The 13,724-nt window shown below is 45.2% G+C and overlaps 1 protein-coding gene across 1 annotated transcript in view; it reads left to right on the top strand.

Annotated features, from left to right (window-relative positions):
- The first annotated feature begins 323 nt into the window (after positions 1 to 323).
- SUCLA2 (succinate-CoA ligase ADP-forming subunit beta) overlaps positions 324 to 13,724 on the top strand; it is a 105,497-nt gene continuing 92,096 nt past the window's right edge. Inside the window, exon 1 of the mRNA XM_075591152.1 lies at positions 324 to 478. Within this exon, the coding sequence (XP_075447267.1) occupies positions 395 to 478 (84 nt within the window). The 5' untranslated portion in view covers positions 324 to 394. The remainder of the gene's footprint in view (positions 479 to 13,724) is intronic.

Genomic DNA, 13,724 nt, shown 5'->3' with positions numbered 1-13,724 from the left:
CGAAATACTTCAAGGGTTCCTCCAAACAAAAAAGGTTGGAAATCATTGCTTTAGACAGTGTTTTTTATTAAAAAAAAATTAAATATATTGAAGTAAAGTTTTTGGGGAATAAACTCGAAAATCTTACAGATTTTAGTCCACAGAAGTTGACATCTCTGTATGTACAATATAAAGTGAATTACCAGTGTGTCTAACTATATCTCAATAGTCTAAACTTAGCCCTGGTATCTGTCTGCACTTTACAACAGGAAGCTGATGGTATTATAGAGTCTGACCTTCTACCTACATTCAAAGAGCGTCCCCCCCCAATGAGCCGGCGCTCTGTCTCCTCTCCTCTATGGTGTTGCGCCTGCGCAGTGAGCTGAAAGTCGAGCTGTAGAGTTGAAGAGATAACATGGCGGCCTCCATGATGTATAACCGGCTGTCAGCGGGGCTGAGGAGCCGAGCCCCCCGTGCAGCTCTCGGCTCTGCCGCTCAGGTAACCAACTTGCCCGACTGGGAAAGCGAGAAAAAGTCTGGCCGGTGTCGGGCGGCGGCGCTGACAGCCCTGTCCCCGAGGGGAGGAGGCCGGGAACCTGGGTGTCACCTCCGCTGGGGTGGGACAGCGAGGGTCCGGCCTGGGGTCTTATCACCACAACCCCCGGAGCCTTGTCTGTGAAGAGGCTCAATGTTTAACTTAGCCGGGGGTGCATTGTTCTGCAGAGGGATTATTGTAATCATTACCGAGAGGGTGCTCAGGAGTTGGGTTACCATCACTGTAGCCTAATGGTGCTCATATGAACCCATCAAAAACCCACGTACAATCCCCCTTTCCAGATTGATTTGTTTACTAGTTATACTATTGTATTAGGTATTGCAGTCTGTCACATATACTGTTGCTAAGGGTGTATGTTGCTGCAGCAGGTGACACAAGTAACCTCATCCATTGGTTGTGCGAAAAACAGTCACATTGTTTTCTGATTTGGGTGCGTATACAAATGGGGTCTCTGACTTTTCCATAACTTGATAGATTTGTAGGTATCTGATTTGAGCTCTTCTGTACAAGAGGGGTCTGCAGTCATGGGTGGGGGAAGGTGTACCACTGGGTTTATACATATTTACATTATGGTAACGTATGTATGTTACTGATTTCGTATGTACAGCACCCCCACTCAAAAATAGTCCCCGCACTCCTGTCTGCAGGGTGTTGCAGTCCCCTGGGTGCCTCACCTCCCTGCAGTTGCAGGATGTATCTCCCTGCAGTTGCAGGATGTGGGGGTTATGCCAGGAGAGCCTGTCTGGGAGGAGGGTGTTTAATGCTGCTAACTGAGGAGATGGTTGTCCTTGTACTGACGTCCAAGATCTGCTAGGCATCGGGTGCAAACTGATCTGCTTGACCTTTTTCGCTGTGCTGTCAGTTGTGTAGCTGACATCCAATGAGTTGTTAGATTGTTGCACTATACTCCCCCCACACGTGATAAAGACCTATAAACACTGCAGTTGTGTAGGTACTGTATCATGATAACTCTTTACCCTTCATGGTGACTGACAGCTTTCATACCATTGCTTTGCAGTATTTCAAGACACCGGCTGTGCTTCTAAATGACTCATTAATAAGCCCAGAGGCTTTTTTTTGCTGCACAGGAAAAGGTTTTTTCAAGCTCCAAATCTGCAGAGCACAGCAATATGCTATTTTTACTTGCGTATGGCCAGAAAGGAATAATGCATTTGTTTGCTGCAAGTCTTTACAATAGATTGCATTTTAAAAAAAAATATGTGAAAGGGTAGTGGCAGAGACAGATGTCTTTCAAGGATATAAACATAGTTAATGAACTGTTTAATCAACTTAAACAAGAACTCTGGTTAAATACATGCTTTGTCATGTCGTTCTGGATGGTTCTTTAACATGTTAACTGGGGTGTATATAAATCGTATCCCTTTTAATTTTGTGTATATATTTAAAAAAATATATAAATACATAAACTTACCTGCAACATTAATGTCTTACGTATAACAGGCTTAAACTGTCAATGTTATTAGTACAATTTGGTCCTATATAGCCCATCCCTGGTCACAATTCTATTGCTGGAAAGGTCTGAAAATGAGCTGGGTACCTGATTATTTAAATCCCTCTTGTGTGTTCTTTGTTATTAAGCGGATATAGCTGTTATACAATAGAACTTTATTGATCTAAAAGTTTGATAGCCCCTTTACTGGACCCTTATTGATAAAAGGGCATTTACATAGGCAAGTTGGGATGGATAATAGAAGTTCATATTTTTTTTTACCGACAATCAAGCAGATGTAAAAAAATATCTTAGACACTGGGAACAAAACTTTGTGAATTACAGTAATACATTGACTCTTACCTGTGTGAATTTCAATATGAGCGGGGGAAAAAACAAGTTGGATGCCTACGCCTTGGTTATTTGCTCGTACCTTAGGCTGAGTCCATAGACATTTCTCCCGTGTGGAGGCTGAGGGAAAGCGGGTGCTTTCCCTGGCCTTAATACGCGCGCCGTCCGGGGGCGTGTCTATGGGCGGGCAAGTGACATCACGGAGCTGGTTCGCCCTCATTGGGCAAACCGCTCACGTGACCTGCCCTCCGCTCCCCTCAGCGTGTAAACTAAAAATGTTTTGACTGCTATGCCTCCGCACGCCTGCGGAAGCGTGCGCGAGCCCCTGCTAAGGCCGCTCTCATTGCGGCTGCAGGGGCTCACTGGCAAGCGTGAGCGCGAGTCAGCGACTAAGCGCTGACCATGCCCGCGGCCTTAGAATTTGAGCATTGCCTATGTTTATTTTAAAGAGGCAGTACTGCCTAGTACGAAAGTAAATTCAGTTTAATAGGTTCAATGTAGCTGATTTCTAACTTGGAAAAAAAAAAATCAGACCATTAAGTATTTTTAATTATTTCAACATTTTCATTGTTAACAGAAGCTTTAAGGGTTTAATATAACATATTTTGATGAATATTGTTTGTCAATATTTAAAGCCCTTGTTAAATTAGCAGCATTAGTCATACAAACTTAACTAGCTGAAGTTTTGAATCCAGTGTTCCAGATAAAGACAACCTATGCACATTCATATTTATACAAGATGCAAATAAGACAATACGTTTAAGGATGACTGAATATTTCTAAGAAAGTAAATAACCTTTTTTTTTTTTATATGAACTCATGTCATCTACTAAACACAATATGCACACAATTCTCCAGAAGGTTTAGCTCTGATAAACGAATTCCCATACTATTAGCGCCAGTAAGAGCTTGTATTTTGGATAACAACTCGATTTAATGCCTGGAAATTAAGTGCAGTTCTGTGGCTGCTTGATATTTCTAAAATCTGGGGAACCTGGAATTTCCTGAGAAAAGCACTGTAAATCGCTGCTCTAGTACAGTAACTAGAGAAGTGAAAATGGACACCCTACTGTATGTACATAGGAAACGACCTGTGCGCTAGTGACCTGCTTAACGGACAGCCCCGCCTACATGAGAAAACAAAAACCTGTCTAGTCCACTTTGTTAAAATATTTTAAGCATCCATATAGCATATTTGTAGATTTTCTGTAGAGTGTTTTTAAAAAAAATTTTTTATGAGTTTCAAATCGATTGCAATCGCACATTGTTATGGTGGGTAAAAAAGTGACAAAAACCCTCTACTGTACAGTGTACAGTAAATAAAAATATCATTTGTTAGCGCATTCCCATGTCAGACAGGTCTGCAGCCATGCTTTTCCCCATTATCTTTTGGCAGTGGATGTATCTTTTAGCATACAATGCTTGCACTGCATCCATGGGTAATGACATGCAAATGAGCATATAGCTTTGTTTATTTTAACATGGACCCCTATAAGCTTATGCCTGCCGTATTACACAGCTTTCCAGCACAGCCTGGGTTAAAGAAGTGCATAGCCAGTAAAACATACTCGGTTGCCAAATTATTGCTGCCCTACCTTGTAACATCTTTGCCCAACTTTGACTCCACCCTGTTCAATGATGTAGTAAAAATAGGTAATCGCTTGTGCCCGTGCAGGCACTGCTTTAGGAGAAACTCACGGAGGGCTTCTTAGCATAAGGGCATCTTACGGAAGGAGGGAATTGTGCAGTGACACTGGTATGTGGGAGGAAAGGTCAGCAAACTGACATTTACTGCATTTACAATTGCAACGGGGACATCTTTGACCGTGGTTTAGAGTAAAATGACAAAAGCAGCACCAGAATGCAACAAAAATGATTAAAGTTGCAAATCTACCTAATTATGCATTTCCACTCACATTAAACTTAAGTACCTTCTTGGGGGGACTTCCTCTTTAAAGGTCATTATCAGGTAGATTGGGTCTTGCTAAACCGGAGAGGGTTCAAGCATATCTAAGGAAAACATGCTGTTACCTGAATGATATACTAATGCAGCGGTGCGCAAAGTGGGGTGTGTGACCCCCATGGGGGCGCGAGATTACCGGCAGGGAGCGCAGGGTTTACAGAGGCACTTAAATTAAGTGCTGGGGGAACTGCAGGGCCTCTGTAAACCTACTTACCTTGATTCAGCCAGCATCTGGAGACGCGTCGCCATGGCAAGGTGGCTGTCCAGACGCCGGGTATCAAGGTAAGGAGGGAGCGGGGCACGCGGAGAGGATGACATCTGGCAGGGGGGCCCAGGGAAAAAAGTTTGCGTCCCCCTGCACTGATGGACTGGTTTTTACTGCTATTTGAAACTTGTTTTTCTTGTTCCCCACATGGCAGTGGGTACTAATTGTGATTAGCTTCTCCCTTATTATAGTAAGACAGGAAAGTCTCCTGCAGGTATCCAGTATATAAAGTCCTCCCACTACCTGCAGGACAATCCTAATTCTTAAATATTTTTTTTGGGGGGGGAGTGAGAGAGGTGGGATAAGTAATAACAAAAATATCAATACATATATCTAATCGTAATGAATATGACAGAAAGTATTAAGTATTTTAATCAGTATACTGGAACCAGGGTCACGTGTGAAGTATGAATAGCTCCAGTTAGCTTTAACACAAGTCCTTATTGTCTTTCTCAACTTTATTGCAGAAGGAGAAACCAAAGGGTACTTGTAGGTGTAGTGAGAGTAGAGAGTGCTTCTCTATATGAATGCTTGCGTGAGGTTAGACTACGGTAAAACAGAAAGGCCTTGCCAGGGTAGTAGCAGGCAGGTCTGTACTCACTGTGTTCTTGGGTGGAAAATGGAAGTGAGGAGCAAGGGTCACACTAGAAGTGAGATGGGACAAACTGTCAGCAAGGCAGGGGGGAGGGCAGAATAGCCCATTCTGAGAAGGATCTCAGAGGTTTCTATAGCAACTCACAGACCTAAGGAACAGAGGCAGAAAATGCAACATAGTGATGCATCACACAGGCACTGTGTGTGTGTGGAACAAATACATGCAGCTGAACTTAAGGAGCTGACAAGCAGAAGCTGCAAAGAAGGGGGGTGGGAGGGGTGACCAGAGACAGCAGAAATGGGTTTACTTGTTCCATGACAATCAGTCTGGCACCTCAGAGGTTAATGTTGCAATTTGTCTTAATATAATAATTTGTTTTATTGGGGTCAAGATCTGCATAGTTATGTGTTTGTCCAGACTGAGGTATCGCGGGTCAACCCTTGGATTTGCCAGTGGGGGAGGGAATGAAATGGTGTCATAATTCTTCTCTGACGGGAAATAAAACCTTTTAAATGAACCTTGAAAGGCATTCTTTGGGTGATCTGTGGAATACTTGGGGAGGGGTTTGTATAAAGTTACTAAATATGAAATCTTAGGTCTGACAGCGACTCACAAGAATGACATATCTGTAACAGTTGCAATTACACGAATCAAATGACACCAATAATGAAAGGGTGGTCTATGTATAATCTCTGATATCTGTTCTCATGCAAAAGTAGATGTTAGTGTCATATTTCATATCCAGGCGCACATCTTAAGTACATAGACACAGTGAAAAGGAAGATGACATTCGTATAAGTACAGCAAGGCCCCGCTTCTCGGCGCCCCGCTTTTCTGTGGGACCAAGAAGGGGGGCCGCCATGTCTGCGCAGTACGGGGAAGTCAGAGGTCGCGCATGTGAAGAACGGGTAGTTGCCGAGGGTGCGCACGCGCAGAAGGGGGAATTGACGGTGTGCCCACACGCCAAAAATCACCCGTTCCACTTTTCGGCGATTTTTGCTTTGCGGTGGGCTCTTATAACGGAACCTGCCGCATGCCCGGTGCTCTCCTGTATAATAGAATGTTTTTGTTTTTTTAAGTCTCTTATATATTTAGCCAATTTTTAAAGTCAAGAGAAAGGGTTACATCTTATTTCCATAAAAATGTCTCAGAGTAATGAAAGGGGTGGGTTGAGCGCACACCCAGAAGGGGGGCATTATTTTTAATTGAAAAAAAAAAGTGTTTTAGAATATAAGACCTGTAAATGAGGGATGAAATCAGAGCTTAATAGAATGTCTGATGTCAACATGATACGTGATTTATCATCTTTCATACTCCAGTGACCTCTCTTGGAAGAATCTTTTACATGTTCTATGGTAACGTATAGGAATTCTTTGTCTGATGAAACTGGCTGCATTTTATACTATATGTTCTTGTAGCAATCTTTCTGTAACCTAAGCACTGTAATTGTTTGTATATTAAAGCTAATCTTTAATATGTAATCACTTCGTTCTCTGGTTGAACTGTTACACGCTTTGTAGAGAGTAATTTCCATTTTCGGACATATTTTGCTACAACAAAGCGTGTTTTAACTGCATATTTTCTTAGTAACCAGGGACCTACAGACCCTGGCAATTTTTTATAATTCTTCTTGATGTGGCAGTGATTAAAGATATATATTGTGACAGATTGAGGGTAGATATTATTCATTTGAGGGACCTTGCATAGGTGAAGATTGAGTCAGATAGGTACCTGTATATATATATTAACCCTTGTCACATACCGATGTAGGCACATGGTTGGTCTCGCTGAAATCTGCTATGGGCATGTTTCTAATCCTTTTTAAATGATCTTTTATATAGAGTTCAATATATAGGGTTCTGTCCTTTTTTGCCTTGTTATTGACTTACCTGCCTCCCCCTCCATTTTCTCTATTCGTTTGTCTATGGTGTCATTTATATAAATGGTTTAAATCAGGCCTGCACAAATCGTAAAGTGAGAATTGCCGAACTGCTCCAAGGAAAAAAAAATTGGGCCTCACGGGTAAAATCCTCATCCTCATCCTCATATATCTCCCCCAGCACCCTTCATAATCATCCTCATATATCTCCCCCAGCACCCCTCACTATCAACCTTTGTGATACTCTCCATCTAGCTCTCATACCCCCATCTCTCCCCCTCACAAACACACACATAATACTCCCCCTCCACATCAAACACACAATACCCCCCCTGCACCTCACATCCCTCTCCCCCCCAGCACCTCACATCCCTCTCCCCCCCTGCACCTCACATCCCTCTCCCCCCTGCACCTCACATCCCTCTCCCCCTGCACCTCACATCACTCTCCCCCCTGCACCTCCCATCACCCCGCATGCACCTCACATCACAACCCGTGCACCTCACATCACTCTCCCCCCATGCACCTCACATCACTCTCCTCCCCCTGCACCTCACATCCCTCTCCCCCCTGCACCTCACATCCCTCTCCCCCCTGCACCTCACATCCCTCTCCCCCCTGCACCTCACATCCCTCTCCCCCCCAGCACCTCACATCCCTCTCCCCCCCCAGCACCTCACATCCCTCTCCCCCCCCAGCACCTCACATCCCTCTCCCCCCCCAGCACCTCACATCCCTCTCCCCCCCTGCACCTCACATCCCTCTCCCCCCCCCTGCACCTCACATCCCTCTCCCCCCCTGCACCTCACATCCCTCTCCCCCCTGCACCTCACATCCCTCTCCCCCCCTGCACCTCACATCCCTCTCCCCCCCTGCACCTCACATCCCTCTCCCCCCCTGCACCTCACATCCCTCTCCCCCCCTGCACCTCACATCCCTCTCCCCCCCCTGCACCTCACATCCCTCTCCCCCCCCTGCACCTCACATCCCTCTCCCCCCCCTGCACCTCACATCCCTCTCCCCCCCTGCACCTCACATCCCTCTCCCCCCCTCCCCCCCCCTGAACCTCACAAGGAAAACAGTCGGGCCACATGGGTAAAACAGCCCCCACAGCCCATTTCAGCAGCCCCCCGCTGGCCATTTCAGCAGCCCCCCACTGGCCATTTCAGCAGCCCTCCACTGGCCATTTCAGCAGCCCTCCACTGGCCATGTCAGCAGCCCCCCCTATGTCAGCAGCCCCCCCCCCCCAAGTCAGCATCCCATGTCAGCATCCCCCCCAAGTCAGCATCCCCCCCAGCCCATTTCATTTCAGCAGCCCATGTCAGCATCCCCCCCAAGTCAGCATTCCATGTCAGCAGCCCCCCCAAGTCAGCATCCCCCCCAAGTCATTTCATCAGCCCCCCCCAGCCCATTTCATTTCAGGATCCCCCCCCCCCCAAGTCAGCATCCCCCACCCAAGTCATTTCATCAGCCCCCCCAGCCCATTTCATTTTAGCATCCTCCCCCCCAAGTCAGCATCCCCCACCCAAGTCATTTCATCAGCCCCCCTCAGCCCATTTCATTTAAGCAGCCAGCTCATTCCATGTCAGCAGCCCCCCCCCAAGTCGGCATCCCATATCAGCAGCCCACCCCCCAAGTCAGCATCCCTTGTCGGCAGCCCCCCGCATGCCTACCTGATGATGTTGGTGGTGGCGGTAGCAGAGGTGGTGTCGGCGGCAATAGAGTCGTCGTCGGTGGCGGCGGCGGCAACAGAGGAGGAGGAGGAGGTGGTGGATGGCGGCGGCAACTAAAACGAATGTTTGTTGGTGGCAGGGTGAAGCGTGGGGGAAGCGCACTCTAGCAGCAGACCCGGAAGTTCCGAGTCGCGCTACACTGCTGGAGCGCGTCCCCGTGCTGGAGCAGGGAAGGGGGGATTAGGGGAAAGCGCACGCATTCACAGGATGCTGGAGCGCGCTCCTATTAGAGGGCCGTTCTACACAGCATGCGGCCGCGCAAGCCTTCTTTTCTTTCCAGGGACGGGGAGTGAAGAAGGGGGTTGCAGGGGGGCCGTCGCGGGCCGTATGTTGTGCAGGCCTGGTTTAAATGATAGAATTGCAAAGATTTTGATCCTTGGAATCTGATATGATGAGATTTTGAGTAATTGAGATTTGATACAATTTAATAATATAGTTTTTGAAAAATTGTACTTACAAACAAGACTCTAATAGATCATACATATTGATCATAGATCAATGTATTTATCTCAATACATTTGCCGGCATCCTGCAATTACATTACATTTCATCCTTAGGTGGTGTATTATATTAATAGTATAAATGTGTATGTGTCTATACAGTTGTGTAAAAAAGAAAGTACACCCTCTTTGAATTCTATAGTTTTACATATCCGGACATAACAATCATCTGTTCATTAGCAGGTCTTAAAATTAGGTAAATACAACAACACATGACATATTACACCATGTTATGATTTATTTAACAAAAATAAAGCCAAAATGGAGAATCTATGTGTGAAAAGCTAAGTACACCGTTACTGCTTCCATAGGAATTAAGATGCTAAGTAGCAGACAGGTGCTGCTAATCAAAGTGTGACCACCTCTATAAAAGCCGAAGTTTTAGCAGTTTGCTGGTCTGGAGCATTCAGGTGTGTTTTAACACAATGCCAAGGAGGAAAGACATCAGCAATAATCTTAGAGAAGCAATTGTTGCTGCACATCAATTTGGGAAGGGTTATAAGGCCATTTCCAAACAATTTAAAGTCCATCATTCTACAGTGAGAAAGATTATTCAAAAGTGGAAAACATTCAAGACAGTTGCCAATCTTCCCAGGAGTGGACGTCCCAGCAAATTCACCCCAAGGTCAGACCGTGCAATGCTTAGAGAAATTGCAAGAATTACATCTCAGACTCTACAGGCCTCAGTTAGCATGTTAAAGTTCATGACAGTACAATTAGAAAAAGACTGAACAAGTATGGTTTGTCTGGAAGGGTTGCCAGGAGAAAGCCTCTTCTCTCTAAAAAGAACATGGCAGCACGGCTTAGGTTTGCAAAGTTGCATCTGAACAAACCACAAGACTTCTGGAACAATGTCCTTTGGACACACGAGACCAAAGTGGAGATGTTTGGCCATAATGCACAGTGCCACGTTTGGCGAAAACCAAACACAGTATATCAGCACAAACGCCTCATACCAACTGTCAAGCACGGTGGTGGAGGGGTGATGATTTGGGCTTGTTTTGCAGCCACAGGACCTGGGAACCTTGTAGTCATGGAGTCGACCATGAACTCCCCTGTATACCAAAGTATTTTAGAGTCAAATGTGAGGCCATCTTTCCGACAGCGAAAGCTTGGCCGAAATTGGGTCATGCAACATGACAATGATCCCAAGCACACCAGCAAATCTACAACAGAATGGTTGAGAAAGAAAAGAATCAAGGTGTTGTAATGGCCCAGTCAAAGTCCAGACCTCAACTCGATGGAAATGCTGTGGCGGGACCTTAAGAGAGCTGTGCATAAATAAATGGCCACAAACCTCAATGAACTGAAACAACGCTGTAAAGAAGAGTGGGCCAAAATTACTCCACAACACACACACACACACACACACACACACACACACACACACACACACACACACACACACACACACACACACACACACACATATATATATTTGTTTTAATAATGAATTATATGTAATATTTGTTTCGTCTTTTATCTCAAGCTTTAATGTTGGTTTATATATCAAGATGTACTTTTTTATGAGAGGATGTTTTTTTGTTATGTGTTTGTTTTCTATTGATGTTGATTTGGTTATGTGTAATGGGGACCCTAGGATCTAACATATCTTCATTAATGGCAGGTTGTTTGTGCTCTGTGTCTGTCACGCCTGATTCAAGATTCCATTAAGTTTGTGCCTCATGGTGCGGGGCATGCGCATGATTGTAATCTTTATCCGGACTAATACATCCACAGCTGGTATCTATCTGGGATTTGGTTCGAGAATTCGGGTGTGGGAAGGAGCGCAGCTGACTGTTACTGTTGTGTTTTGTCCTTTCTGCGGCTGCACTGAGATTCGTGCTGACGTCAGCGGGGGCGGTGCGCGGGTCAATTATTCTCCTGGTGTTGTCCGAGGCGTGTCTGCCTGGAATGAACCCCACCTCTGGTCCAGGTGGATCAGAGATGACAGAAGTCTGTTCACACTCTTTGCTAGAATTTTCTAATATATTTTTAAGTCCGACTTGATCAGGGAGATGGGTCTATAGCTAGTACAATTAGACGGGTCTTTCCCCTCCTTTGTGGATTAGAGCAATTGACGCCTGTAGCATGGAACTGGGAAATTGAGAATTTGAGAAGAGTGAGTTAAAGAGGTAGCATCTGTGGAGAAAAAATTTGCTCAAATTTTGGGTAATATAAATTGGAGAAATCACCCAGGCCCGGGGCCTTCCATTTCTATTCTTTGACCTAGTCTGGCATTTCCCATCTCTGAGATTGTAGGTAAATTTGCTTCCCCAAAGAATTTCTCCAACAGTTTTGTGGACTTGGTGTTCTGTATGGTTTTGTTACCGTCATAGAGTTTAGAGTAAAAGTTTTTAAATTCTTATTGCTACTGGATTTAAAGTGACCCCTCCCGATATCTGCCTTATGGCATGGATAGCGCCGCTTGCCGTTTTTTTACGTAACTTGGCTGCTAGCATTGCTCCCGGTTTGTTGGCTCTCTCATAAAATCTACCTTTAGTCCAGGTGAGGGTGTGTTCCGCCTGAGAGGTGAGCAACAAATTTAGCTCTGTTCTGGTCTCGTTTAATAATTTTAGAGTTGAAGCCTTACCATCTCTCTGATGGACTCTAGTAAGATCTGCAATTTTAGATTTGGCCAAGCTGATTTTGGCTTCCCTGTCTTTTTTCCTGTCTGAGGCCAGACTAATAAGTCTGCCACGCATGGTGGCCTTGTGTGCTTCCCATATTGTAAATGGAGAGGAAACACTGTCTTTGTTAGATTTGAAAGTAAAATAAGTCGTCCTCCTGCAACTCCCTAATCTCTGGTACCTTCAGTAGGGATTCGTTAAGTCTCCATTGAGAGCCCCGTGGGCACATGTAGAAGTTGGAACATCAAACTTCTAGAGGGACATGGTCCGACCAGGTTGCCGAGTGGATCTTGGCTTGGGTACAATTGGGAAGCAGTCTAGAGGAGGCAAAAATATAGTCTCTTGTATCGTGTGGGGGTGAAAAGAATGTGAACTCCTTTGCCAAGGGGTTCAGCTCTCTCCACACCACATAATTGGAGTTTTCTGAGTCCCTGATCAAAGCTCCTGTATCCTCCTTTCTGCGACTCGTTTGAGTACCTGTTTTATCTAGCTCGGGGTTTAACGTCCGGTTGAAGTCGCTCCCTAAAATAACTTGTCCCTTTGTCATCTTCACCAGTGTGGCGAACAATTCCTCCAAAAACCTAGCACTGGATTTGTTAGGGGCTTATAAATTGGCTATTGTTACCTCCTGACCAATGAGCGCTCCCACTAATATCAAGAATCTTCCATCGCTCTGCTTTTGATTTCTCAAGATTGAAAGGAATATTGTTTTTAAACAGAATTAAGACCCCCTTTTTTTTTTGGATTGTGCCGTTGCATGGTGAGTTTGTCTAAATTGTTTATCAAAATAGGAAGGGATTCTATTGGATTTGAAATGTGTTTCTTGAAGTAATAAAACATCGGCCCGAAGTCTCCTATATTAAGACATTGCCAGACGCCTTTTACAGGTGTTATTAAAACCCTTATCATTGTGAGAATGATGTTTAATGACATTGGAAAGAGAGGTGAACCTTTTAATCGTGGACTCTCTGGGAGGCTGCGGAGATCCAGCCCCCCCCCCCCCCACGTGATCGTCTCCTCTGACTGCCCCACCTTGTCCGGCAAGGCTCCCTTTAGGAACGATAATGTGATGTGGTAAGGAATGGGAAGGGGGGCAAAGGGAGGGGAAAAATAAAAAAATAAAGGGCTTTACAGGATTTCCATGGCCCGGAGCTCTGATTTCCTTGGAAACAGGAGAAAATGGGATCCCAGGATAAGTGTGAGGCGCACACGACTAAGCGTGCCGACCGCTTGGGAACGCATTTCAGTGTACCGAGGTTGGTCGGGTTTGCTCCGGTCACCCCAGGGACCTATTCTCGGCAGAAACAATTCGCACACGCACATAAACACACCTCTTATCACTCTGACTCCACCTTAACATTGATATATAACACCATTTGTATTTCACTTTTGCATAAAACTGTGGTATCCTTTAAGTTGCGCTTGAGTTTACCTCACCTTGCTCACCCTGCATAACCGTGTTAACCTGATGCCTCTCTTGCTTTGCCCTTTAGCTAGGCTCTCACTTGCTGGTCCTCCAATATGAAAAACCTGTGATGGGTGGGCCAAGTCACTGATATCTTTATTTGTAATAGACCTTTACCAACTGGGTATAATCTGAATCTATATTCTAGACCAGTGATTTACAACCTTTTTTGTTTGGAGGAACCCTTGAAGTATTTCGAAAAATCTCGGGAACCCCTATCTGGCTGACACATAATAGGTTCGACAGGGGTCAGTCACAACATTTCACACCTCACGAGCCACCTCTATTTCCTACAATCTGCCCATGTATTTCTCTCCCATCCGTCTCACTAACTCTCCCCCCTCTCCCGCCTCGCATG

This window comes from Ascaphus truei, chromosome 3 (genome assembly GCF_040206685.1).
Source record: "Ascaphus truei isolate aAscTru1 chromosome 3, aAscTru1.hap1, whole genome shotgun sequence".
NCBI classification, from domain to species: domain Eukaryota; kingdom Metazoa; phylum Chordata; class Amphibia; order Anura; family Ascaphidae; genus Ascaphus; species Ascaphus truei.
This window is presented reverse-complemented; position numbering and strand designations above follow the sequence as displayed.